Source organism: Electrophorus electricus, chromosome 7 (genome assembly GCF_013358815.1).
Source record: "Electrophorus electricus isolate fEleEle1 chromosome 7, fEleEle1.pri, whole genome shotgun sequence".
NCBI lineage: Eukaryota > Metazoa > Chordata > Actinopteri > Gymnotiformes > Gymnotidae > Electrophorus > Electrophorus electricus.
The window spans coordinates 5,379,026-5,406,350 of record NC_049541.1 but is presented as its reverse complement, the minus strand read 5'-3'; the positions used below and the strand labels follow the sequence as shown (position 1 = coordinate 5,406,350).

Genomic DNA, 27,325 nt, shown 5'->3' with positions numbered 1-27,325 from the left:
TGTCTGCAATATTTTCCTTAAGCGATCAAGGCCAGTTATGGTAGTGGTCAGATGTCAGAGGTAGGGAGCAAGCTGACTAAAAGGGTTTTTTGTCTGTTATTTAATCTCTTTATTCTTTTTGAAAATTGCTTCAAATATTTGTCAATATAGACAATGGAAACGGAAATTGTTAGTAAAATTGTACAAAATGTCAACGTTAAAAATGTTGAACTTTAGCAGATGAATTATTTATCGATATATAAAAAAAGGTAATGGACCAGGTAGTCTACATTCTCTAATCCTGCTCCCAGCACACCTGTAGCAAGTGTGTGTGTGTGTACATTTGCATGTGTGTGTGTGTGTGTGTGTGTGTGTGTGCGCGCATCTGCATGTGTGTGTGTGTGTGTGGTTTCCACGCCACCCCCAAACCACTGCATTCCTTCAGCTCTCTAAAATCCATTGTTTTCAGTAGGCAGGCTCTACACATTCTATGATACAAGACCAGTGCCTATCCAGAGGAAGGATACGGCTGGAGGCTCAGCTCTGGAAAGCAGGCTGTGCTGGAGAGTCAGGCAGGTGGACAGGCTCCTATCTGGACAGGTCAACGGCCCACACACACTGCCACGCATCACCAGCGCTCAATCCCAGGGTTGGAAAAGTGACTTTAAATATATATTCCTTTACAGATTACTGAATGCCTATTAAAAGTGTGTCTGTAACGTAATTGAAAGGATTACTATATTACAGCAACATAATCTGATTATTTCAGTTACTTTTACTTTTCTACTGTTTGTGTGTGTGTGTGTGCCCACCCATGTGCTTTACTTTTTAACCCATTAACTGTCAAAGAGTTTCAAATCACTGGTACCCTACAGGGCCAGTGCCTATCCTTGCCTGTCCCTATATGCCTGTCTTGTCCTGTGTGTGCGCATTTGGTTCAGGTGTGATACGAAAACATGGCCTGTCTGATGAGCCCCGATGACTCACCTGAGAAAGAGTTAAATTAGCATCTGAGGTTGTCATTTACATATGTCATTTCATTTGGGTCTGCCCCATGGCTTCTGAAAGAGCAAATCTGTGTTTGGTGTTGTCATCTACAAATCTGCGATGTTTGTTTAACTGGCCTTCGTTGAACCCATAGGAGGCTACTGAGCCCATAATATTTTAAAATATTTTTTTAAATCAGTGAACAAACACAATTGAAACAGTAGAAGGATTTGGTGCAGTTTACTAAGGTTAATAAAATGAATTAATTGAATCAAATTTGGTAATTGACACATGCAAGCATTTACCGGGGAACCCTGAAAACAATATAGTGAAAAAGATATAAAAACATTGCGGTGAAGATTTTTTTTCTTGGACAGACAAAGAAGAATACAGAATACTGAGGCTAAAACATGCCCTCTTAAACAACTGCAGTACTGGCACAAACTGACAGGAGTAATGTAAACCCAAATTCGGACCAGAAGTGTGTGTGTTGATTGGCTTGTTTAAAGAAAACTAAATAACAAAGTCATTACACCAAGTGCAGCTAGGATAACAGATAAATAATGGATCAAATATTCTACAATGGAACATAATAAAAGAATTTAATAAAAAGCTTTAATAATGCAGCTTGAGCACTGACCTTGAGTCTGGAGTACCTATCCAACCGAGTGTCTATGACTGAACTTTCTATTTATTTATTTGGTCGGATAGCTAGTTATCTAGGAGAACAACACATTTATTTCTCTCGGATGAAGTGTAACCTTTTAAAAAATTTGGTGTAAATGACAGCAGGCAGCTAAAGCCCGAGCCCTTTAAATTGTCCTTGAGTGAGTGCTGTAGACCTTGTGGTGAGCTTGTTAACCCTAAAAGCTCCCGTTTAGCCCACGTGGTCACTGGTGTTCTTTCACAGCTTCTGGTGCTATTGTTAATTCCACAGCTTAATTAATCAGGCCTAATTGAACCGCTAATGGAATATTAATTTGCTTTGGAGAGTCTCCTGTTTTACAGGAGAACCCGAGCCCTGAAAATGTCAAGTGCTGAGCATCACATGTTTAGCCTTGGTGAGGTGTGTTTGGTTGTAACTGAATCTAGGAGGGAGCAGTGGTTCTAGGGTGTTGTGAAAGGATGGCTTTTGTTTATGTGTGTGTGTGTGTGTGTGTGTGTGTGTTATAAGAGTTGAAAAGCTTATGTTCACTGGCTATTTTAGGATTAAAGTCAAGTGCACCTCTAGGGGTCCAGCTACCCTGACACCCTTATTGTGGAAGACAAATCTAGGAGATTGGTTCATCTATATAAGAATTGTTTCATGTCTCTGCTGCTCTACATGCTGCGTTTTATTACCGCTTGATTAAATCACTGCTCTTACTCCTCACAATGTACATGTAAACAACTTTAATTTCACAGTTGAGTAAATATCCTTTTGGACTTTAGTGCCATGCTGTATTCCTCTGGAACAAATAAATGGACAGGACATATTTATGGAGTGTCTTGGCATATTTAGCTTGGTGTTTTACTTCCAGGGTTTCCAGTGGCTGGTCTAATGTAAGCTAATCTGTTCTGATGTCCAACAATGATCCAGCAATAATTTAGTACGTAAGTAGGGAGAGAAAAAGAACACAGGTCAGATAATGACCTGGCTTGTGTTCTGTTACTAACTGGTTTGTGTGCTCTCAGCTTTTCTTCCTTTCTGTCCCTCACACACACACACACACACACACCACAAAGGGCACTTGGAAAGTCGACACAGAAACTCCATGTCCTCCAGCCATCTGCAAAGCCCAGCGGCTGCGGTCCCGGGAGATCTCCGCTTCCTACCAACAGCTCCTGCTCTGCTCGAACCTCAGCAAACCGCAGACGCCCCCAGGGCCACTGCGCCTGAGTGACACTGGGCTTCGAGCGGGGCTTTGCCGCTGACCGTAGTTTAACCGGGTGACTTCGCTTGTGTAGGACGGCGGTGCTACGGCTCTTTGAGTTTGTTTCTGTGGGTTTAAAGGACCTTGACAATCAAAGGGGTTTGCGCGTGTGGCGGTGTTGGGATCATTAGCGTGGCGATTTGCGGTGATCAAGGCTTTGCTTCTTTCCAAGCCTCGTGACACGGGGAAAACAGGCCATGCGGTGTGATCTGAAAGATGTACAGGAAGAGTCAGGCTTTCTGTCAGGTGCAGCTGCAGCTGCCTGTGACAATTAAAAAGACCTCACACAGGCTCTGTGTGCATCTCAGAGTCCATTAATGTGTCAAAGTGGTTTCATCTCGCAGTGTTAAACGTAGATTTGATGACCTTTTTAAAAACAAAATTGCTGTTATTGACTATTGACTTATTGACACAGTGACAAGCTGAAATTACCTTCTGAGTGTTTGGTTGATGGTCCTATATATTTATTAGAGTTTGTGCCTGATGGGGACAGAACCCATGACCTTGGTGTTGCCAGAGATTTGTTCTTCCTGTTCTGCAGGAGGGACAGACCCGGCCTTCCCTACAGATGTTTAATCATATTGACCAAAATCAAATTTTGTTTTAGTGTCTTGATCTTATCGAATTATAGTACGTTCAAACTGGGGTGGATCTGTGCTCAAATCGCTACAGTTCTCTACCACAATACTTCGGTTCTGTCTCAACACCATCTCTAATATTAATAAAAGATTATATTAGTATAAACTCATAGTAGGTGATAAACACATTGAAACCGAATTAAAACCAAGGCATCCTGTGATGGCGCAGATTCACTTCTCTGTCAGTCCCTTCAGAGCCATGTGGATTCCAAAGTAATTGTAATCCCCTTCCACTTCTAGATTCCGTCCACCCATGCGTCTCCTTGCCATAGAAGCCACTCCTTAATCTGCCATTATTATGTAACGCCGCATGACGCCATTCAGTGAACTCCAGCTTCCTGCCAGCTCCCTGACAGGGTGCAGCCTGCTGCACATCTGTGTGAATCGCGCTAATGAAAGACACAGGGTGCTGCTCACATCTCGGCTGTGCACGGTATATGCAACGAGTCGCAGCACTAGAGTCAACTTGTGACATATCCACGTTCGTTGTGTACAGAACGGACACTGGAAGACACTTTGCAATGGTACTGCGCTGAGTGCTACAGCATTTTAGAAACAGGTGCATGTCAGTGGACAGTTGTTGTCAACCTGTGTGTGCATCCTTGACCGTCTGTATATGTATTTTACGTGCAAAGCCCTTACATAAAACAGTAGGAGTCTTCGGGAAAGAAGAAGGTTTAAAACGCACTAAGCCAAAAGTTAGGCCTCGCGTGTCAGAAATTGGATGACTTCTCTGAACGTGCGAACCACTCCCAGCCGGTTAAAACCAGCCTATAGATTTCACAACGGCTAGGCATGACACATGCAAAATGAGCGCGATTACTCATGGTTAATAAACAGCGACACACTCAACTTAAGTTTGCTTCTTTGGCATGGAAGAGTTTGTGGAGACACGCGGTATTGGGCATCAGCATCAGGTGGGCGATGCATTTTTCACAAGCCAAAGCCCTGCAGAGGAGCAGTGATGAGTGGAGTGGCACGACTCCTCAGGCTTCCACTGTTCGATCGGCCTTCCCTCATCCCATCCCTACCCAACCCCATCCCCCCCCGAAACACTCCCCCCGGGTCCCCACTCGAGTGCAGAGCAGGACATCGCCGTGTTCATTTAGGGCTTTCATTACCTCTCTAATTGCGTGGCAAAACATCGGGCTGGCATTTCACCACGGCTCTCACTCCTCCGGGCCCTGCCGTTACTTTATTTTCATCTGTCATTAATTGATTTTCCCGTTTGTGTGCAGTCGCTAATTAGTGACATGAGGCATAAGGGAGAGTGAGAGATGGAGAGAGAGACATGGAGAGAAATGTGCAGGAACAAAGACGAGAGGCAAAGACTAATGACTACGTGTTAATGTCCCAGACATTAACTGCTGTTTGCTGGGGGATTGTTGTTGCCTGTGATATCATGCGATATCACCTGTAAGCCTGGGATTGAAATGAGTTTTTTTTTTTTTTAAAAAGGCAGTCTCAAAAAAACAGAATCTTTGATCTAAACTTGCTGGGGCTTTGTAGAAAAGCAGCCAGCGGCAAGGCGCATCGCTGCAGCTCGTCAAGGCGACACGCTGCGCAGGCCGGAGACGAATCCCCTGGGAGAGTGAGGTCATTACTGTTTTGAAGATGCGGTCCAGCCGGTAGATGATTGGGAAGGAATTGGATGCAGGCCAGACCTTAATGAACTCTGATGGATGGCACAATGGTTGAACGTTATGGTAGCAGCAGAAAAGGAAAAATACAAAATGAGAAAACGATAGCTGCTTCGCAACCTGCTGAACAGCTATAGAGTGATCCACGGATAGATAAAGAGATCAGGCGCTCCCTGACAACACGCTTGGTAGCTTTATCCCTTAGGAAGTCACAGACAGAATAGGTATTGAGATTTAATTGAATGTAATGCATGACTTCACATATCTGCTGGGACGACTGTTCCTTCACAGGACCGTTGACAAACGTCCACAAATAAACGAGTTGGTGCCGCCAAGATTGCATTATGGTGTGTAGGGTTTGTACGGAGGTTTTTTGTGCTTTGGTCCCAGGTTCATGTATGTCATCTAGCCAGGCAAAGCTCTGGGTCAGTTTAGGCATTATCGCATTTCCATGCAACACCAGCAGGTGCCTGGAAATAGCAAAATAGAATTAGCAGGAAGCCCACCCAGACATCATGGTGGATTTTTTTCTGCAGTCAGATCACACTCTCTGCAAACATTTTTACGCCGCAGACACAACTCTAGCAGAAGCTGCCTCAGTCTTTCTGAATTTTGCTGCATTCGAGAGCACAGTGGTCCTCACAACTGAAGGCCCTCACACACGGTGGTCCTCACAGACACGGCAGGCCGACACTGGCCGTACCATCCGCCCACTCGCCGCCATTCGCATTGCGCTTTTTGGCTCTCCTGACGGGATCTCCCCGTGTTATGTTTCCAACTCCTGTTTGTCATCACAAGCCTCTCCGTCATCCTGATGCAAATTCATCTGGAATTTCATTAGAGGATAAATGCTGCCCTGCCAGACCGTGTTCAGGCATAAATATTTAATGAGATGCCTAAGATGATCAGTGGCGTTGCGTTGCGAGGCTAAATTTATGGCACATCGACATAACTTTATGCACTCTACGAACTGTGCGCCGCGAAGCTATTTATCCTCTGCCAGGCTAAAGATGCTACTTTTACTTCCACTTAAAAAGCTTCCGTGCTGCTGTATGAACGCCCGTGCATTAACGCTGAGGAATCCCTTGTCGTTTGTGAAGAAGCCTTCAGCTGGAACTGGAAGTGGTTTTGTTTCTGGACTTCGTAAGGCAGGCTTTGCTCCTGGAGCCTACCTAACACATCTAACACTGGGAAGCTGATTAGAGAAGAATCAGAATGAACCCGCGCTGTGTGATATGAACAGGCAATTTACATGCCATTTAAAAAAACAAAAAACAAAAAACAGATTCTACAGGGAAATTTGGAGAAATGTCACACACATTGGGCATAAAACAACTGTTTCATCTTTCCAACAACTAGGCTACACAATTACGAATAAGAAACTCAATTATTTTGACTGATGTTGCAGTTGTGTTGATTAAATGAGTTTAATAGACAGAACCTACAGGCTGGGAGTGTGAGGGTTAGGCTCTCAGACATCTGTAGCTTTCAGATGGAAACGTTTGTTATTAGCGTACTTAAGGGAGAAGTAGACCAAATGGATGCTTTTCATTTCTAAGTGCTCAGAACAGAACAGAACTTTTATGAACCTGGAATCTACGATTCCCATGGGATGCGCAAAATACTAAATGGAGCAGTTGGCTGCATCCTATGCATATTACAAAGGCCAGCGTCATGGCAATGATTCATCCACTCTTTCACTTCACTAGCTTTTTTGAGTGACAAGGGAAACCTTACACTGCGTAGGGCATCCCCCCAGAAAATCTATTGTTGAAATCTTGCATTGGTAAGTGTGACTGTCGGAGTTTCATATGGGTGGGCTGCGTTTAGCCTGTACGTGTACGTGTACGGAGCATCATTTTCCACCCACGCACGCCTTGACAAATCTCCCAGCTCCTCTCGCACCACCATCAAGCTTTGTGTGGACTACATAAAGGATCCCATTCAGCTGTCTGTCATGTGTGGTTCTGATGGACACTATGACAATACCGGTTCCAGTCCGTTAAGCAATGCTAGGTTTGCAAGTCTGAATAGAATGGATTTGCAGCAGGTAGGTTTGTCCACTCTTCTCTCCAATGTTCTCAAATATTTGCGTGTATTACGAAACCCCATTTATAATTGAAAAATGGCAAACAGACAAAACCATTGTATCGAGCATCTCAAAGTGGCACTTGATGCATGACCTTCTCCCTTTCTGCACAGTCTCAAATGGCTTCCTGCTCCTGACATACATGCACTACAGATGGTATGAAGTAATGCCAAATAGAGAGGCATCTGGGATACAACCAGAAGCGTATACTCTCGGCCAAAAACTCGATCCTAGGTCTGTGCTCTTAGTCTGTGGAGTTTGACGCAGTACAGCCACAGAGCACATGTCATCTGTCATCAGTGCGGGACAGTCGCGCAGTCCGGGCAGGCTCGGACAGGAACGAGTTGATTGGGCCTCCCGCTTCTTTGAAAGCAGTTTGGAGTGTCACGTGGGAAGAGGTGGGCTCCCCCAAACACCCCCTCTCGTGCAACTGCATTGACCCAAGGCATCGATTACACTCGGTCTGACACATCACACACAGCGCTGTGGCAGTAGGGGTCTGATTTTGGCCTGCAGCTGCTCTAGATGACAGCTCATCTACGGTACTTCGCCTCTGGACTTCACAGCATGCGAAAGTTTGCTTTTGCAGAAGAGGGCGTAGTGCAGGGAAGGGGGAACAGCCAAGCCACTGACATGTAGAAACACACTGACATGCAATGAACCCTTTGCACATTGTATAAAACAGCTACGCAGAATTATCCTCGAGTCCGCTGGTATATTTGACACGGGGTATTTCAGATATAGGTCCTCTTGGCATTCATACATATAATGAGTAGTTGCTTATTCAACCAATGAGTGCCTGCTCTTTCATATGTTGGCAGTGTGAGTGCAGGGTATGCAAATGTGGGAAGTAGGTCTTAGATGGTAAACATGAATGTCTGCCATCTAGGCCTGGAAGCTCTTGCATCACCAGGCCAAGGGGAAGGGTGTGTGTGTGTGTGTGTGTGTGTGTGTGTGTGTGTGTGTGTGTGTGTGTGTGTGTGTGTGTGTGTGTGTGTGTGTGTGTGTGTGTGTGTGTGTGTGTGTGTGTGTGTGTGTGTGTGTGTGTGTGTATAGGGTCTACATCAAAACCCATCACTCAAACCCAGCATGAATCTCACTGATGCCACTCAGGGCACGGCAGCTGTGGCAGAGCTTCTTTATGTGCTGGCCAAGTATGCAAGCCTCCAGAAAGCAATAAATGATGTGTAAAAATTCCACTTATTGTTTTGTGTTCATTAAATTATTTATACACATTTTCTGATTATTTTAATTTATATTAAATGGACAGACAGCTTCAAACTAGCTATTTCCAAAGATTCCATCAATCTGCTTGGGCTAATAAGGCCGGATACATTCAGCAAATCTAACTACTGTTTGTTATCACATAAAATATACTTTTGGTTGAACGAGAATATTAAAAACACATCAACATTTGTATTTTTACAAATAATCAACAGTTTGTACTGCTCAATTGCTCAGATGTTTAATGTATTTTACTGGGGTTACATTTACAGCTCTATGTATTTGGTTAGCGTAGGCTTTCTACCTTTCTTGTATGCCGTAAATAGGCTTTCTCACTTGTACCAAGAGGGCTGGCTGAGAAATACTGAAAAGGCAAGTTCCAGCCATGCATGGGCCAAGATGCACGGGGAGATGAAGACAAAGTGGTCAAGCCTTCCTCCCAACTTACCCGGCCCATCCTGAGCAGACAGGCTGATCACACACACACACACACACACACACACACACACACACACACACACACACACACACACACTCACACACACATTTAGAAATGCATGCTCAAAAGTATACACAGAGCACCCTCTGCCAGCTATGATGACCCACAAGCTTCTTCAGCTAGTTATGATGAACAGGAATGATACTTTGATCTGTATGTAATATCCCGATGACGACTACAAGTGAGACAGACGTTGTGGTGGACCTGACTGAAAAGCTTTGTTCAAGGATGCCCTTCAGTGAAAATCTCATAATAATTCAGGGAGATCAGCCAAATCCATCTATAAATCTATAAAAAAACATTTATGTGTGCAGTTTCTGTAAGATGAACTATGTGAGGTGTACCTGGAAAACAGCTGACCTGCAGCATACACACAACTTTTGTATATATATATATATATACATACACACACAAAAAAAAGTGTATACACTATATATAGATAAATGTATATATATATATATACACCACATTTACAGCATTTTTAAAATACATTCAGAATAACAAGAATAGCCATTTGTATCCCTCTAAAGAAGTAATTCCACACATATTGGGGGGGGTGTTTCTCTCCTTTGTCTGTTATTGTTTAGTATTACATTTTTGAAGATTAGAAATTAATAAATTATAAAGTACTGTAGGCATGGTCAGTTATCTTGCTAATTGGCTTCAAGCAGACAGAGCGATGAATCATTTTGAGGCTTCAAACTGGGGTGCGGGTGGGACTCCAGCAATACACAGTGTTCTGAAACAGATGTAATAATCTCACAATGGCAGCAGTATTCAGTAATAATCAAATACTGAAATCCTTATCAACACTTCCCAACAACACCCTCAAACTCAGGAAGCAGAAATAACTTAATATAGTTGTTCAAGTGTATCTGATCCCCGTCCTGATGTACTGCAGTACATCTCTACTTCTTTGCTCTTCCAGTGCAGTAAAATGCATTAGTGCGTCTCTTGTGCTTTGCAGTGCTACAGCTGGGTAGTTTCATGTTGGCTGGTGGACTTAAATCAGCACTCCGTGAGTTTGACTGTTCTCTAGAGAATTGGTATTAAAGTAACCCCTTTTAACTTAATATTCTTTTCATTCTCAAATGCATCACCACTATAGATGATAATAGTTAAGGCTCTGGAGTATTTTCCAGTCCTTATTCTTGAGGACCCCAGAAGGCACATTTTAGTGTTTTACCAGTTCTCAGCCCCCTTGACTCAATAAATCAGCTAGGAGTTCAATATGGGTATGTGAGATAAGAGAAAACAGCAAACACTTGTGGAGAAAAGTCCTGAGAAAGCGTACTGTAGAACAATGGCCACCGACTGTCCACCTGGAGACCCAACTTCTTACAGGGTTCATGTCCCCGATTAACATTAAGATTATCAAATCATCTAAAGATGGTTATTATTTGGGAAAAGTACAGTGGACTAGAGTTGGAGCCAAACGCCTCCTAGTTTAGAAGACATTTGGTACATTTGCTACGTAAGCAGACATCTGATTGCTTGTTAGTAAATTCCATTTTGTTCATTTGATGGTCAAAGCTCTGCTCTTTATTTTGTGTTCAGATTGCGGTGTCTTGTGAAACAGCTCGAGAGGGGGGAGGCATCCCTTGTTGACCTGAAGAAGAACCTTGAATATGCAGCCTCTGTGCTCGAGTCTGTTTATATCGAAGAGACAAGGTAAAGTGTCAACTTTCTTTATTTTCTGTGGTGTGTTTCAAGGTCGTACTTTTAACAGCCAGAGCTGTCTTTGTGCCTCACAAAATTGCAAGACTTTCCAATCTCAGGTTATATTCAAGGATAAACTAAGGAGGAAGGAGCTTTAATGTGTTAAGATTTTAAGTGCCAGTCGTATTAACTGTAGAAGGAATTTCATGTCCCATAATTAATTGCCACTGCAGTTTTTATGGATAACACGCACAGCTCAGTGTCGGTGAAGTCATGCTAAATGAACAGAATTATTGGAAAAAGAATACGAATCTGAGAAGGATTCAAAACACTTGTAAACAAATGTGACTGTTTCAATCAGTCTCATTTCATTATGTCCAAAGTCTGAGATACAGATTACCTCTCTGTGAACTCTCTGCTGTATTAAAAAAAAAAAAGGAACTCTGGGTCCCAAAACAGCCCAGCATTCATCAGCAGAACATTCTTTATGTGCCGACATTGGGTTTCTGGCTTATATTTACTGTCTGTCATTCTGCATTGGAACCCACATGCACCAGAGAGACGTGATGAATGACCGAACCTGAAGTGTGCCCTTTTCCAAGAACAGGCCAAACTGCTCTCAGATCAGCATCCAAGCACAATTTCTACCAAGGACCATTCAATAGCACTAATGGAGGCTGCATGAAACTGATTACATATTGAGAACTGGAGAAATAAGGAGAAATGCCAACATTTTGAAAGGGGGTTCAGAAAGCATTAGAAGGTCATAACAAATCACTTGGCATAGTTACGTGGATGTCACTAGCCAGCATTATTTATCATCACAGCTATTGTAAAACATCATGTAGGATTTTGAACACAACTCATCAAAATTTACCTACTTAGTTCTTTTCTTGCCAGATTTGTAAAAATTCTGAACAGTCAGCCTAATTGTGGTTGTACTGACAACTTGATGTCTCACTTTAGAGCAGGGTTTGCCAACCAAGTCCTCAGGGACAGACGAGACCACTTTCTTGTTCTCTTACCGCTCCCGGCACCACACCACTAGATATCCCACGTTCTTGATCGGTTTGGAACGCTGCCGGTCGGGAGCTGGTGTACAGCAATGGTTGTCAGGCATTCCCTGAGGACTGGTTTGGGAAATATCGCTTCAGAGGACACGTCTTCGAACATATCCAGGACGCTCTACGTTTGGGTCCTTGCACCTTGGCTAGCGACATGCAGAACTGCGTCTAGATATCGATAGAGGAGTGTCGATCAGGGCTCTGTTAAACGGCAGACGGTTTCAAATGCTCGCTTATCCTATAATCAGGAAAAAACAGTGAGAGGTGGAACGGTCAGCTGTGCCTGCCCGCTGATCCCGGAGCAGATTGCTAGCCAATGTTGATAATATTTTACATCTTAGACTTGTGATTTTGCAGCGCAATATGCCCTGCCATCCGTTTGAGCAGCCTGGAAATGGTACAGTCAAGTGAAACTGTCAAATACTGTTGACATAATGTAATAGACATGCTAAAAAAAGACCGGAATGTCTTATTCGAGAGAGTTCCCATTCATCTAGCACATGTGAAATTGTTTGGAAGTTTACGAGATGGGTTGTAAATGGCTATCGGCTCCAAATGAAGAATTCAAGGCATTAACATAATGATTCTGAAAGGTGAGCTGAGGTTGGTCTGGGAGCCTGACCTACCCTCCACCCCAGCTCAGCTGGCATTAGACACGCTCTAAATGGTGTGTGGCTAATTAATATGGCAGGATTTAAGATGGATGACAGTTGTTTACTGTAGGCTAATTTCCTGTGTCTTTTCACCCTTCTGTCTCTCTCCTTCTTTCTCCGTTTCTCTTTCTTTTTCTCTCTATCTTGCTCCCCCTTTTCTTTCTGTCTCTTTCTTCGTCTTTCTGTCTCTCTCTCTCTCTCTCTCTCTCTCTCTCTCTCTCTCTCTCTCTCTCTCTCTCGCTCTTGCACTCAGGCGGCTGGTGGACACGGAGGATGAGCTCAGCGACATCCAGTCTGACTCGGTGCCGTCGGAGGTGCGTGACTGGCTGGCCTCCACGTTCACGCGTCAGATGGGCCTGATGCTACGGCGGACGGAGGAGAAGCCGCGCTTCCGCAGTATTGTACACGCCGTGCAGGCCGGGATATTTGTGGAGAGGTGTGTTCTGGCCTGCCCCACCACTAGCGGAACGCTGGCCTGCCAGAGTAGTTTCTCCATGGCTGTTGGCTGCCGCCGTACTTAGGACCGAGTAGAATAGAAAACTCCAGAGGTAGTTGAAATAACAGATGTATTATTTTGAAATGGTAAAGAGGTCTGTGATGACCCTATCACCAAGTTTCATTCATTGCCTCCAAACCATTACTTAGCTACATATTTTCCTCATCACAAAGAATAGGATACTTTGCTGGTGTATGTGCAGGGACAGTGAATAGGCTATTATTTTTTTTCTTCCCTCATTTAATACTTTTTTTCACACACACAAACTCTTAGAGTGTCACTATGGCAGAAGTGCCCAGGCCCCGTTTCTATTGAGCAGTCTAGCAGCCATTCTTCTGTCTCAGGCAGGGGGCATAGGGAGGACTTTTAGATTTCCCGAGACATCTTTCAGGGTGGTGCATTTTTAAAGCAATGCTCTGTGTCCCGATGTCCATAAACTTTGTTGCTGAAATCATATTATTAATCTAGGCATGTGAGTGAATCAGATGGCATATGCGCTGTAGATAAATCACCCCGTGCTTAACAGGCATGCGTACAATTACTTTGCAAGAGACAAATTCCTCCTCCCTGCCTCCTTCCTCTCTCTGAATGTGATTGTAAGAGACAGTATCATTTCATTGTGCTCCATAATGGATCCTATACTGTCCTGCATAATCGAATTGCCATGATAAAGCCCAGAGGGAAAGCACTTAAGAGGAAGTGGCCTAGCACCGCGACCATGAACTGTGCCAGCCCTGCGCCCGCTCAAAAATATGCAACCATGGAGTTTCAGGCAGGGCTGTGTTTTCAGCATTGTGGGCATAATTGTGGTTCTAGTGCCTCTCTGCCTGCATGTCCAATATCAGACCGGGTGCAAGCGTCGCACATGGAGCGTCTTTTTTGTCTGTATGTCTGTGTGGCACATTGCTATGAGGCCAGGGGACTGTGCTTAATCCTGCTGTTGGGATGAGGGGTGGGCTTGGGTGTGGTTGTGGTTGCATGGCAAAGTCATCTGATGGTTATCCATCTCCTCCATATAGAATGTACCGCCGTACGTCGAACATGGTGGGACTGAGTTACCCTGCATCTGTCATAACTGTTCTGAAGGTGAGGAATACACACACACACACACACACACACACACACACACATTCACACACTGTTCTGAAGGTGAGGAATACATACACACACACACACACACACACACACACACACACACACACTGTTCCGAAGGTGAGGATTACACACACACACACACACGCGCGCACTGACACACACATGCCACATTCTCTGTCTCTCTTTATCTTTACGCTGGGACCCATTTTGCCTGCAGCACATAGACAAATGGACTTTTGACGTCTTCGCTCTGAATGAAGCAAGTGGTGACCATGCGCTGAAATTCATTTTCTACGAGCTCCTGACCAGATATGACCTCATCAGCCGATTCAAGGTAAGCGAGTTTCCTCCTCTTCTTCCCACCCTCATCCTCCTCATCCCAGCTGAAACATCTGTAGGTGCTGTGGGCTGTAGTGTTACGGCTCGCTCTCTGGTGCCCCCTGGTGGGTGGAGATGTGAATGTGATATGATGTGAATGCGGTCTGTCTGCGGCAGGTCCCCATCTCAGCCCTGGTGTCCTTTGTGGAAGCTCTGGAGGTGGGCTACAGCAAACATAAAAACCCGTACCACAACCTCATCCATGCCGCTGACGTCACACAAACTGTACACTACCTACTGCTCAAGACTGGAATGGTGGTAGGTTTACACACACAAACATACACACAGACACACACACACACAGACGGACACACACACGAATACATACACACGAGCACACCTGCCAGATAAGGTTACCAGGTAGCATTTATCTGCTGTCTGACAGTAAAGGCTTTGTCCCATGATCCTCTTCCAGGGTTGTCCTAGAACAACAAGTCTTCTGTGTAGGGCTGTGTCATATCAGATTATATGACTATTTCTTTCATACACGCATAAGATTAGGGTTTAATTAATATTCACATTTTTTTGATAAACAGTGACTCAGTGTGCAGGTTTTTGTTCTCAAATTCAACACATTCATTACATCTTGGTCTCAGTAATCATTTCAAAACACGCGATTAGAAATGATCCATCTCAATTATCATCACCGTTAATGAGTTGCACCCCCTACTGGGGGATAGTGGTATGACATGCTGGAGAAGGAACGCAGCTCCATGTCTCTTAATCACCTTGTCGTGCACATGTGGCAGACTGGGTATGGCACTCATTTGTCTTTTGGATGACTGTTGCTATTGTTTCTTAACAGTTTCCCAACCTATCAGTCATCCCATTCAATGAACTTTCTACTTATCAGCGCATACACTTGGGACAGTCCAAGTGCACACACATGCTTAGACTGAGGCCCAAACACAGGAGGGTCTATTTTGTATGATTAATCCTAGAATTTGGGAAATTTTCTTCTTATTATTATTATTCAAATGATTATCTCAGCACATTCTCACTGTGGTGGAGGAAACAACTTAGCATGAATGTGTCTGTGGTCTGCAGACTCCCAGTGTCAGATTGGCTCACAGTGGCTTGTTGTGAACTTTAAATATGAAACCCAGAGAGGATGCATTGGCTTGATCCCTTACTTGTTAAAAGAATGATGATAAAGGTTGAAAATCCCATCAGTGTGTCAGCTTGCTCTGAACAATCCTGCATTAGCTTGTGTGTCCATGTTTGACTTTTGGGGTTGGCTTTGGATTTGGCTTCTGAAGTAATTTATCTATATGTGCGCCTATTCTCAGACTTTAATCTCAGTTTTGTTTGGTGTAAGTTAGTGTCATTTTCTTATTTTCTCATCTATCTGGCCCCCCTCCTCCCCACTCCTCTTCTCTCAGCACTGGCTAACTGAGTTGGAGATTTTTGCCATGATCTTCGCCGCTGCGGTGCACGACTATGAGCACACAGGGACCACAAACAACTTCCACATCCAGACCAGGTGAACTCCCCTGCGTCGTAGAGCCCAGAGCCACGGGGCCGTATATCAACGGGCGTGCGCTGGACGCCAGCCCCTGCCCTGCGAAGCCTGCAGTTAGATCAGCACACTGCGTGAAGAATTAATGACCCTCAACTGACCTATTTGGGAAAAATATGGAGGGGGGAGGCACATTTAACATGCCTTTTTAATAACTGACCAGAGGCAGTGAGGACCTTATTGCAGAACGCCTTGTGAATAGAAATGTGGAGTGGAGTTATACAGTCTTCTTTCAAACCTTTGCCTACACTCTAGGATGCTGGTCGCCACTTTCTGGGAATTTAAAACTACTGCCTTGTTGGCAGTTGTTGCTATATGCATCACCTGGCAATTACAGTGATGGCAATCCAAAGCTATGCACAGAGAACTGGAGCTCACCATGAATTTGTAATTTTAACAAGATTAAACATTTTGTTGGATCCCATAATAAAATATCATAAATCAAAATCATTAAACCCATTCCTGTTAGTTTGCCTGAATATGTGGTAATCGGGTTATAATGGGCCAGTATGGAGCATCAGGGTGACATGTGGTGTGTGGGGGGGGCATGCATTCTGACCCCTTACTCTGAGTCTCCGCTGCTCAGGTCAGACACGGCAATTCTGTACAACGACCGCTCGGTCCTTGAGAGTCACCACGTAAGCGCTGCATACCGCCTCCTTCAGGACGACGATGAGATGAACATCCTCTACAACCTCTCCAAAGATGACTGGAGGTACAACCCCCCCCCCTCGTCCCATTCCTATGGTTTCACCGTCATCATACAGGCTCTTGCAGATTCACACATTATTAGATACAGAGCAGCGCATGCACCTGGCTTGTAAACTCGCTCACTCACACGTGTTTAGCTGGATGACGATTTTCCTCTAGGTGAAGCTACTGGCAGTCAAACAGGAGTTCTGTTAATAGTGCCGCATCACGTGAGTAAATCTGCTGGCCAGTTAAGCTTAATACTGGACCAAAATAGAATTTCCAGTGATCCAGGGCTTGCGCCGCAGTTTAGTCCATGACTAGACTTAATCCGTGTTCGCTATGTCCTTATTTCACTCAGTTATTCTGTCATGCTCCGCTGCCTGTAGTCATGAAGGAATGTCTGAAAACAGCAATACAAGGACTTTTCTTTTTTCAAATGACAGGAAGGAGAGCAACATTTGCATAAAATCTCAACAATGTAGCAACTCCCCTATTGTTTTTGCCAGCAGAGCTCATCACGTCGTGTCTTCATGATCACTCTGCCGCTTTTGCATTGTCTGTACGTACAGAATGTTTGCATTGTTTGAGCAGAGAGGAGGGCATTCCAAGGTGCTATCTGGGTCTTTTCAATGTGGTTTGAACATGACCTGGCGGGCTTTTCTTAGGGAGTTCAGAGCTCTGGTGGTGGAGATGGTGCTGGCCACAGACATGTCCTGCCACTTCCAGCAGGTCAAAATCATGAAGAACTTCCTGCAGCAACCCGAGGGGTGAGGAGAGTTACGATTTCTCTTCTCGTCTCTTCTTTTCTCTTCTCGTCTCTTCTCTTCTCTTCTCTTCTCTTCTCTTCTCTTCTCTTCTCTTCTCTTCTCGTCTTGTCTCTTCTCTTCTCTTCTCTTCTCTTCTCTTCTCTTCTCTTCTCGTCTCGTCTCATCTCTTCTCGTCTCTTTTCTCTGTAACTTTATAAGTGGTCTTTCTCTCTGTAAAACCAGAAAACATTTATATATAAATATAAAATGGAACAAAAACATGTAATAAAGTTACACCTTACCAGGAAAAAGAACAAGAACAAATAAATTGTCAAAGATGTGAAATGAGAAAGGCCTAAGGCTAACAGACATATAACAAATGGCAAAGGCATATAACAAATGCCCGATGCCCTTTCTGTTGACTAGAACAAACATGCTTTCGTAGGTTTCCAGTGACCTGTCAGAAATCAAACTTTATTTGATTACAAATACACACTAGCAGAAGGTTCCTTACAGACTTTCTGTGGTGCATTGTGCGTCTTGCTGCATTCACAGAGTCGATAAACCCAAAGCACTCTCTCTGGTGTTGCACACTGCCGATATCAGCCACCCAGCTAAGAACTGGGATCTACACCATCGCTGGACCACCTCTTTACTGGAGGAGTTCTTCAGACAGGTGTGTAGAGATCTTGTGCATATCTGTCTGCGAATATGTGTGTATGTGTGTGTGTCTGTGCGTGCGTACACACGTGCACGTTTGTTAATCCAAGGAAGAGTGCAAATCGAGATAATCCACCTCTCTGCTTCTATTCCCAGATATCCTCTGTCAGTCTTCTGCTTATTCCTGATACCCTCCTCATCCAATGGGATGTGCATAGATTAGTTTGCTCCCAGATGTAGGAAAAGTGGCACACAATGCAATGCAAATGATTTTCCACTTGGGAAACTGTTTTTACATACGCCTGCACAGGAAACACCGCTTTACAAGGGCCAGATCAGAGCAGGAGGGTCCAATTCACCTGCCCTAAACAGATCACAGAGGTGTCTGCTACTGACATGAGAATACGAATACAACAGTATGCACTTACAGCGCCAGAGAGAGTCATTTATGCTGACCGGCTGCGAATAGTACCAGCAAACGGAGCTGCAACCGAACATACATACAATTAGTGATATGCTTCTCCACACAGTCCAAGCTGAATTTGTCCTCAACTGCTTTAAAGTGTCAGAACCACAAAGCAATAGACTAGTATTTGACGAGCTCACACTCAAAATCCATTTATCGATGCATTGCGATGCAAAATGTGTCGGACACTGGAACGGTGTTGTTTTGAGAGTGCGTGCCATGTTGGCCACTCTGAAGAAGAGCATATTGCAGAAGTGATCTGGCATGTTTAAATGTTGCTTGAATCTGTTTGTGTCCAGGGTGACAAGGAGGCGGAGCTAGGGCTGCCTTTCTCCCCGCTGTGCGACCGCAAGTCCACCATGGTGCCCCAGTCCCAGACTGGTACGTAGCATAATCGGCCACCAAATCTGGCTGTGGTTCAAGCATGTTAATACTGTTCTGGATGAGTCCAAGCAGAGCCTCGGGGCTGCAGTGTGGACTGAGTGCGCGTCTGGTGTCTCCGCATCCAGGGTTCATCGACTTCATCGTTGTTCCCACATTCACCGTCCTCACGGACATGGTGGAGAGGGTCGTGACCCCGCTTATCGAAGAGGCAGCTCACTCCGGCCTGGCAGGCTTCCGCAGGTCAAGGTCAGGACCTTCTACCTCTACCCTGTGCTGCTGTGTCATCATGGATTATGTTAGAATGAGTCAGTGCAGTCACATTTCAGTATCGTTAGAATTCCTGACAACATGACAATATGACCTTTTCTGTAAATGGGTCTTTCTCTCTCTCTCTCTCTCTCTCTCTCTCTCTCTCTCTCTCTCTCTCTCTCTCTCTCTCTCTCTCTCTCTCTCATGTCATACTGTCCTATGCTGTTTACCTTTATATAGGTGCAAGGCTTTGTCAAATGGTCTGGACTTACTGTCTAATTATAGACACCACATATCATATCATGTCTGAACATATTGCATCTGCTATGTCATTTACATATATCTGCTTACTCATCTGCTTTGCCTAGCCATCTATATATTCTCATGTATCTCTGAATAAAGTGCGCGTGCTTCTCAGCACCTCTGACTCTCAATGTCACTCATTCTGAGAAACGTACATCAGGGCCCCGAAGGAAGATCAACCAGACACAGGCGAGGCAGACGATGGGACCACAGGGACAAGGTTATGGAAAATAGGAATATATTCCTTACAAGTACCGAGAACAGCTGACGCCCCAACACAATGACAGCAATCCTGACACATGAGGGGACAGTTACAGAGTGTGGTGTGGAGTGAGAGAGATAAATAGTGAGAGAGAGAGAGAGAGAGAGAGAGAGAGAGAGAGAGAGAGAGCACACTTGCTTGCCTGGCTTCTCCTCAAATTGTGATGGGGTTTGGTGCTGGCAGGCCTGCCCTCCTCCCGATTCAGGTGGCAGCCTGATGCTCACACAGCGACTGTGACTCCACCCTAATGCTTGAGCCCTACAGTGCCCGTAACTCCACCCTAATGCTCGCACACCACAGGGACTTTGACAACACCCTAATGCTGGTACACACCACAGCGACCGTGACTCCACCCTAATGCTTGCGCACAACAAGGGCTGTTGCTTTACCCTACTGCTTGCAAACCACAGCGACTGTGACTCCACCCTAGTGCTCACACACCACGGCAGCTGAGACTCCACCCTAATGCTTGGACATCACAGCAGCAGTGATTCTTAGATTGAAGGATGTTCATTCAGGCTCATTAAAGGTGGAATTCCAAGGCGTAATGCAGGGCGATAAAGAGTTCCTGTCAAAAAAAGAAACAAAACAAAAAAAACCCCAACAACTCTTAGTTCTGACTGAACAAATTTTTATGGTGTTAGGGTTAGGGTGAGGAGTGAAGACTGGCTATTTTTCAGTATTTGATACTTTTTAAATCCCTTGTAGTCTTTAGCAATAAGGTGATTATACTTACATACAAGTCTACTACACAACGTAGGGTTAGTGCATGCTGTGGCGACAGCATCACCCTGAAAACCTAATGACCGTCTGCGCCTACTTCCTGTTTGTGCGTCTCTGTGACCTCTGACCCCTTCCTTCCAGCCTGAGCAGCATTCCTGCCGGGGAGGGCAAGCGTCCGAGCGTGAACAGCGCCGGCTCAGAGGCCAGCTGCTCCCTGCTGGCCGTGGACCTGAAGAACTTCAAGGCCATCTGGAACGAGCAGGTCTCCCAGAACCGCGAGCGGTGGAAGGTCCGTGCTGCTAAAGGTGCGCTGCTGAAAGCCCCAGGCTTTCACATGAGCAGAATTCAAAAGAACGTCACATCGGGTTACAGCCTTCCAGGTCAAAGTAACAAAAAAGACATAAAATGCACTGATGGAAGAAAAGGATGTCATATGATTCAGCTACATGATATGTAGCATGTGTAATGGTTTTAAAATGAGTTTACATGTCGGTGTGAAATGATTTCTGTCCAATCAAAAAATGAAGATTGAGCTAAAATGTATCGACTAAAAGGTTTTTTGCTGGCATTTTTGTTTGTAGTTTACAAACATGCACACTTTAAAGAAAGGCTAGTCTGAAGCAATAAGGGGAAGTTTAAAGTGTCAAACACTATATATGTTCATGTAAAGAATGAATATTTAAAAATGATCTAAACGTTTACCTTTTTATCTCTACCCACCATTTGTCACCATTTACCAGTTGCTATGTAGCCTGATTTTACTGGGAAAACGAGCTCTTTAGTGGCTAAACTGTATCTCTCTGCACCACGGCCAGAGTCAGAGGAGAAGGCCAAGCGGGAGGCTGAGGAGAAGGCCCAGCTGGAGGGCGCAGCAGCGAGCGCGGACACCCCGGCGGAAGCGGGGCAGGTGGACCTGGCGAGCGCGGGCTTGGGGAAGGCCCAGCCGGAGGGGGGCGTGGAGGCGGCGGCTTGTACAGCGGGCGGCCCCCGCGCTGAAAAGGCCCAGCTTGGAGATGCCAGCCCCCCGCTGCACAACGGTACGCCGCTCCCATCACGCGCGCACTGGCACCATGGAAACGTCGGTTTGTGCGTTAACGCTAGAGGCCAGACAGTCCCCGAGCAGGGCCGGTCCTGTCTGACGCGGTCTGCAAATGCCGGATGTATTGGCAGACAGTCCAATGGAAATTTGCATTGATTGGGAGTAATTTGAGAGGCCCCGTGGGGGCCCTACCTGAAGGTATGGATTGTTATCTGCTGCCGACAGGCAGGTTTAAACCGACGCGTGTAGGAAGTGCATGTTCCTGTCATAGTTTTGATATCGGGTTTGTGCTCTTGTGTCGGTCTGGTAAAAACAGGCGAGGTGTCGGACAACGTGAGGTCTCCAGGCAGCGAAGAGAACAGAGACAAAGCACTCAGAGGTAGCCCTTCACACATGCTCACGCCCTGACGCCTGCAGCAAAACAAGCATCCATTGTTATTGTGTGTTGTTCTCGTTTCCTGCAGGATGGATTTCATCCAATTAGTAGCAAAGTGGAAATGCCCCCTACATATAGCACCCTGCAAAGTGTTGATGAACTCTTACATTATTATTATGGCTTTACGTTTATTGAACAGTTTCCATTTTCTACCACTTGCAGAAGCTGAAGGGGACTAACATGGATGGTTTGTGGGGTGCTGCTGTGCTGCTAGGCTGCTGTGCTGAACACTCGACTCTCCGGTTTCCTCTCCAGTTGGCCAAAGGCCTATTCTGCAGCTCCACAGTGCCCCCTACTGGACTCAACCTGTGCTTACACCGTTCGCTTCTGGCATCTTCCCTTCGGAAGGCCTCTGCTTGCTGTCTCTCTTCAGTGACTCTTAGGCAGATCTGTCCCTTTCCAACGCTTCAGTGGGAAGTGTGTGAGGTGCCTGGGATGCAGGCACTGGCTCACTCTCTTTTTTACAGATTCCCGTCTGTCACTGGTCCCGACAAGAATTTTTCAAAGTGAGAGATTGGCAGCCTGCTTATCATTTGTTGGACTGTGTTTTTCTTTTTCTTGTTTGATGAAGCAAAGAGCATCTCCCTTTATATTAACCCCATTTCGTTCGTTCTTTAATTCTTTCTTTCGCTTGTGTCAGCGCATTTGTTGGTGTTTTCTGTCGGAGGCGGAAGCTGACTCGGCTTTCTCCATTCTCCTAATGTCTTTGTTTTTATCTCATTCATTAGACACACTGTTTATTTCCCCTTTCCTGACTACTCAGCATCCACAAACACAAGCACAGCGATTCCATTTTGCCACTCTGCCAGTTGCCTATATCATGTGCCCCATTACAAAAAAAAACTGCTCAAGGAGACCAACTGAATGCATTTGAATATACATATCCTGTATGTGAATCTTTTCATCAAACAGTGTAGTTTGCAAAATAAATAACGTTTATTTCTTGCCTTTGGATGTTAGAATTTGCAGCCTGCACACCCTGTTTGCCCGTTGGCTGCAATTCCAAAGGCATGGCAAGCAGCCGAAACAGCACGCAGCTCTGCTCTCTAACACGAGCGCTGTCATACGCCCCAAGCCTTTCGGGGGTCGAATCAGACACGACGTGCTGCACGCTGGGCCCTCTGGCTCAGTGGCTGGTGGTTTTGAGTACGCATGAAGCCCTAGTCTTTAGTGGTACCTCCTGGTCTGGCAGTGGAGTACTGCTCTGTTTTGTTCTGTTTCAAATGTGCTCTCTAATGTCCTCGGTGTGACCTTGATGTGACCTTAGTGTGACCTGGCACTCACACCAGTGACCTGGCACAGTGTTCAGCATGGTGGTTCGGTGGCAACGCCATGCTTGTTTAAAAAAAAAAAAAGAATAGCGCTAATAGTGGAAATACAATAATCCACTTGATGTGTAAATGTGTTTTTATTGTACACTGATGCATCCGCGATTTGGCCCAAGCTTTTAGAAGTGAGCTCTATGAAGTGACAGTTTTTCCTGATCGACCACATGTCAGTCCTATTTCTTAGTCTGCTTGGAACTCAGTGGATGTCTTCTGGCTGTCTGTTGACTGCATCGGTATACTGCTTGTATTCACACAGTGTAACACTTGTCTCACACTTCTGCTGTGCTACAGATGCCTTTAAAATAATCTTGTTGCGGTTTTTGGCATTAAGCGGAACTGAACAGTCACACTGAATGACAATATTAATCTCCACTCATGCAGTTTCACTTGAGAGTAATTGGTAGGCTCCATAGATTAAAAATGTACACTATATGAACATAACGTAAATAAATGCAGATTTTAACCATAACACTGTGCATTGTGGGCAATATCTATAACGTGATGAAGTGAACTTCAGTTTTTCCTTGTTATCATAGACACCTCATCTTGGTTTTGTTCTCTTTTCTTCAGAATTCTGGTATTGCTCTCTGCTAGTGTTCTCTGCTAGACCTCATTGACCCCTTCTGTCATATCTACAGTATAATACTTATAAACAACATACATAAAAAGATAACTTCAATGTCAATGTTGTTTGGAAACCAGGGGCCTGGTTAATGTACATTTGTGATATGAGGTCATTTGTGGTTTCCTAGATTCATTGTATGTAATTAATTTACAGCATTTCTTAAGTAATCTATGTGACCCAAATTGGTATATGTAAATAAATGTATAGTTTCAATAGTGAAACTTTTTTGATAATTCTGCTGAGCTGTAAAACATAATTACTTAATGTATGTGTTTTTTTTTTCTTTTTGGGAGTGAAAAGAAATTCAAACACTTACTGTGGATGATGAAAGTGAAAATGGGAACAAAGTTTATCTTTGATAAAGGATTTGGGAAGGTATTTAAGGCATTTGATAACCATTTTTTGTGAAAATCAATTTCCAGGTGTCCCATTGAAGTCAGTAACCATCTGGATTTATTTCCCCAAAAAGATACCAAGGAAAGCTTTACCTTGACTCATATATCAGTCATTTAAATCTGGTGAGGTCATGATGGCATGATCTAAGTTAGATAATAAATAATACAATTTATTTGCAATGTTTGAGTGATAAATTCCTTTATGCTATAGAAAATGTTCAAACTGATATTCACTGGAATAGTTTAGTTCAGTTTATTTTTGCAGTGCTTTTTGGAAAACTGGATCTGGTTTGATTTGTTGTTGATTTTTGTTCCAAGATCAATATATGTTATGTTTTGTCCTGTCCTCCGAAAAATATACGTTTGATGTGGTCTTAAAATACTAATAATGTAATTGAACAGTAATTGGACTGTGTCCACCAGGGGGTGCTAATGTAACAGCATCCGCAGGAGCTCGTACGAGAGGTAGTCAGAGACTTGATAAATCTTAAATCAAAACGACCTACTGTAATTATGGGCACATTGTCATACAAACACTTCAGCAAATGCGAATTCTATAAAAATCAATGACACATTTGATTAGGACTGTCCATTTGTTTGTGTTTGTTGTCTAGTCAAAACCTTCCAACACTGTAAATTCTGCCTGCATGGGACCATGCCAGATTCGTAAAATGGGACAGGTGAATGTGTGAACATGCATTTAAATGAAGCTTTGAAGTGTGTGTGTGTGTGTGTGTGTGTGTGTGTGGGCGCGCGCGCGCGTGTGTGATCGTGCAAGCTGATCATGTGCAATTCTTAACGTTGCCACTGTGAAGTGAGAGAGAGAGAGAGAGAGAGAGAGAGAGAGAGAGAGAGAGAGAGAGAGAGAGAGAGAGAGAGAGAGAGAGAGAGAGAGAGAGAGAGAGATTGTCTCCATTGCGCTCTGTGACTGTACAGCCGTCATCGACAATAAACATGATCTCAAAGGGCTCAGAACAAAAGTGCCTCTTCCTTCCACTTTGTGGGCGTGTGTGTGTTTATGCACCTTCACCACAGGGATATAGAGGGGACAAACAAGATCAAAAAGTCGAAAAAAATTAGATCTTTGCTACACAGTTTCAGGATTCTATTAAATTCATTAAATCATCAAAGCACGCTGGTTAAAATGATATTAAAAAGGATATTATAGCCACAAAGGATAATAATTTATCTATAGTACAGAGCAGATTCACAAATTTCAACCACTAGATGTCACTATAAATGTGAGATTAAAAGCATTCTTACGTCTTTTTGAGTGTTTGTGTGTATGTGTTTGTGTGTGTTCTTATTTGCATATTTCTGTAGGGTTTGATGGAATTGCTTAATGGTTGTGTTTATCACATTGAGAGACTTTCTTAACAGCAGGCAAGCGGTTATTTAATTATCTAGCATCTGTTGCACTGTGCAGCTATCCCCTCTTTTCACAGAAAACTTGCAGCACGCAACTACAGAGGAGTACAACTCCAGCCGTGGCGTAGCCGGAGTTACAAACCATGCGATGTGGACTAGCTGAACAAACCACACGCCACATTTCTATTGATATTATTACTAACTTCAGTTTAAACATGTGCCGCTGGAGACTTGTTCATGTATGACCTGAGGCGTTTGTGTGTGTGTGAGGTTTAACCATGTTAAGCACTTTGGATTTAAGCATGCTCTATAAATAAAACGTATAGTGTATAGTATTATGTAAGATGACGATCGTCGGAGTCTGACAGACACACGTTTGCATATATATATATATATATATATATATATATATATATATATATATATATATATATATATATATATATATATATATATATATATACACACACACACACACACACACACACACACACACACACACACACACATATACATATACATATTCTTTTTTCCCAATAAACGGTAAATCGATGATATCCATGAATGTATTAAAACCGGGCTGCGCGTTTTACCTGAAACTTCCTTTCTTCCTTGCTAAAAACACATTTTACAATATTCTAGTTTGGGAAACTATTCATGCATTTCATTCAAACCACAAGCAATAAAATGTTTGCATTTATCTAGTTTATTCAGACTGTGGTGAACAATACTCCCTTAGACTTCATGAAATGGATTTGCAAACATTTCATCATACATTAGAGCAAAGTTGTAGATGAGGAGGTGCGACACTTTCTAGCTGTGGCCTCTTCTACTGTGGCTTTCATCATCACTATGAGTAATTACTACATTGCGTGCAAGCAGGGATGCACATGCGATTAGCAGATGCCTGCACGGGTGCGAAGCCGTGCTAGGGCCGAGACGCGGGGACCATCTCAAACCGCCAGCACTATCATATTTCATATCTAATATCTCATATTTGTTTCAGGTGTAACATCTGCAGAGACGCGGGAGTCTTTTATCCATGGGCTATCCTTTTTCAGCTCGCGCTCACACAAGCAATGCGTGCGCGCACTCCCCTCGGTGCAGCAACGGTTGCAGCCGCTAATTTTATTCCAGTTTATATTTTAATTTCTGTTTAACACGTGTCACCTGATCACAATGAAAGTTGAACGTGAGAATACATCGTACGCCTCTCAATCTGTCCCGCTTTCTTAAAACAAGGGTGTTAACACTGGCTCTGTTAGCACGAAGTGTGAGACCTACCAGCAGACCATATGTCGAATTATCAGAACAATGCCGTACATAAAAAGGTGTTAGAATGGGTGCCAGTATGAAGGTTTACACCAAATATTTTCTTAGTTTTGAAGAATTTCCAGATCACTAGAACAAATTTGAAGCCCACATTTTGCTTACACGGAAATCTGTAGTCACACCTTGAAAGTTATATTAAACCAATTTCAAATAATGTTTCCCAAATATTTTATATTTATTTCAATTAATCTCTCTCTCTCTCTCTCTCTCTCTCTCTCTCTCTCTCTCTCTCTCTCTCTCTCTCTCTCTCTCTCACACACACACACACACACACACACACACACACACACACACACACACACACACAAGCACTTGAGTCTAACGCCTTGCTTCAACAACAGCAATACTGCAGAACCTTCAGTCAGAAAAGAGAGTTGCATCTTCTCACGAGCCACTGAAGAACACAAAAGAGCTTCGTGCAGCTCCTGGACCAGGGCCCAACTGGTGAGGAGGCGATAGTTTCATGCCTACAGCAGACCTCGA

General features: G+C 44.1%; 1 protein-coding gene across 1 annotated transcript in view; it reads left to right on the top strand.

Moving 5' to 3' along the window:
- Positions 1–24,966, top strand: part of pde1cb (phosphodiesterase 1C, calmodulin-dependent b) — a 32,510-nt gene extending 7,544 nt beyond the window's left edge. The window contains exons 3-17 of the mRNA XM_035527798.1: positions 10,527–10,640; positions 12,599–12,781; positions 13,861–13,927; positions 14,154–14,270; positions 14,432–14,572; positions 15,697–15,797; positions 16,420–16,548; positions 17,192–17,293; positions 17,828–17,948; positions 18,698–18,779; positions 18,908–19,028; positions 20,461–20,624; positions 21,135–21,356; positions 21,675–21,737; positions 21,957–24,966. Coding sequence (XP_035383691.1) covers positions 10,527–10,640; positions 12,599–12,781; positions 13,861–13,927; positions 14,154–14,270; positions 14,432–14,572; positions 15,697–15,797; positions 16,420–16,548; positions 17,192–17,293; positions 17,828–17,948; positions 18,698–18,779; positions 18,908–19,028; positions 20,461–20,624; positions 21,135–21,356; positions 21,675–21,737; positions 21,957–21,973 — 1,744 coding nt within the window. The 3' untranslated portion in view covers positions 21,974–24,966. The remainder of the gene's footprint in view (positions 1–10,526; positions 10,641–12,598; positions 12,782–13,860; positions 13,928–14,153; positions 14,271–14,431; positions 14,573–15,696; positions 15,798–16,419; positions 16,549–17,191; positions 17,294–17,827; positions 17,949–18,697; positions 18,780–18,907; positions 19,029–20,460; positions 20,625–21,134; positions 21,357–21,674; positions 21,738–21,956) is intronic.
- Positions 24,967–27,325: the final 2,359 nt, after the last annotated feature.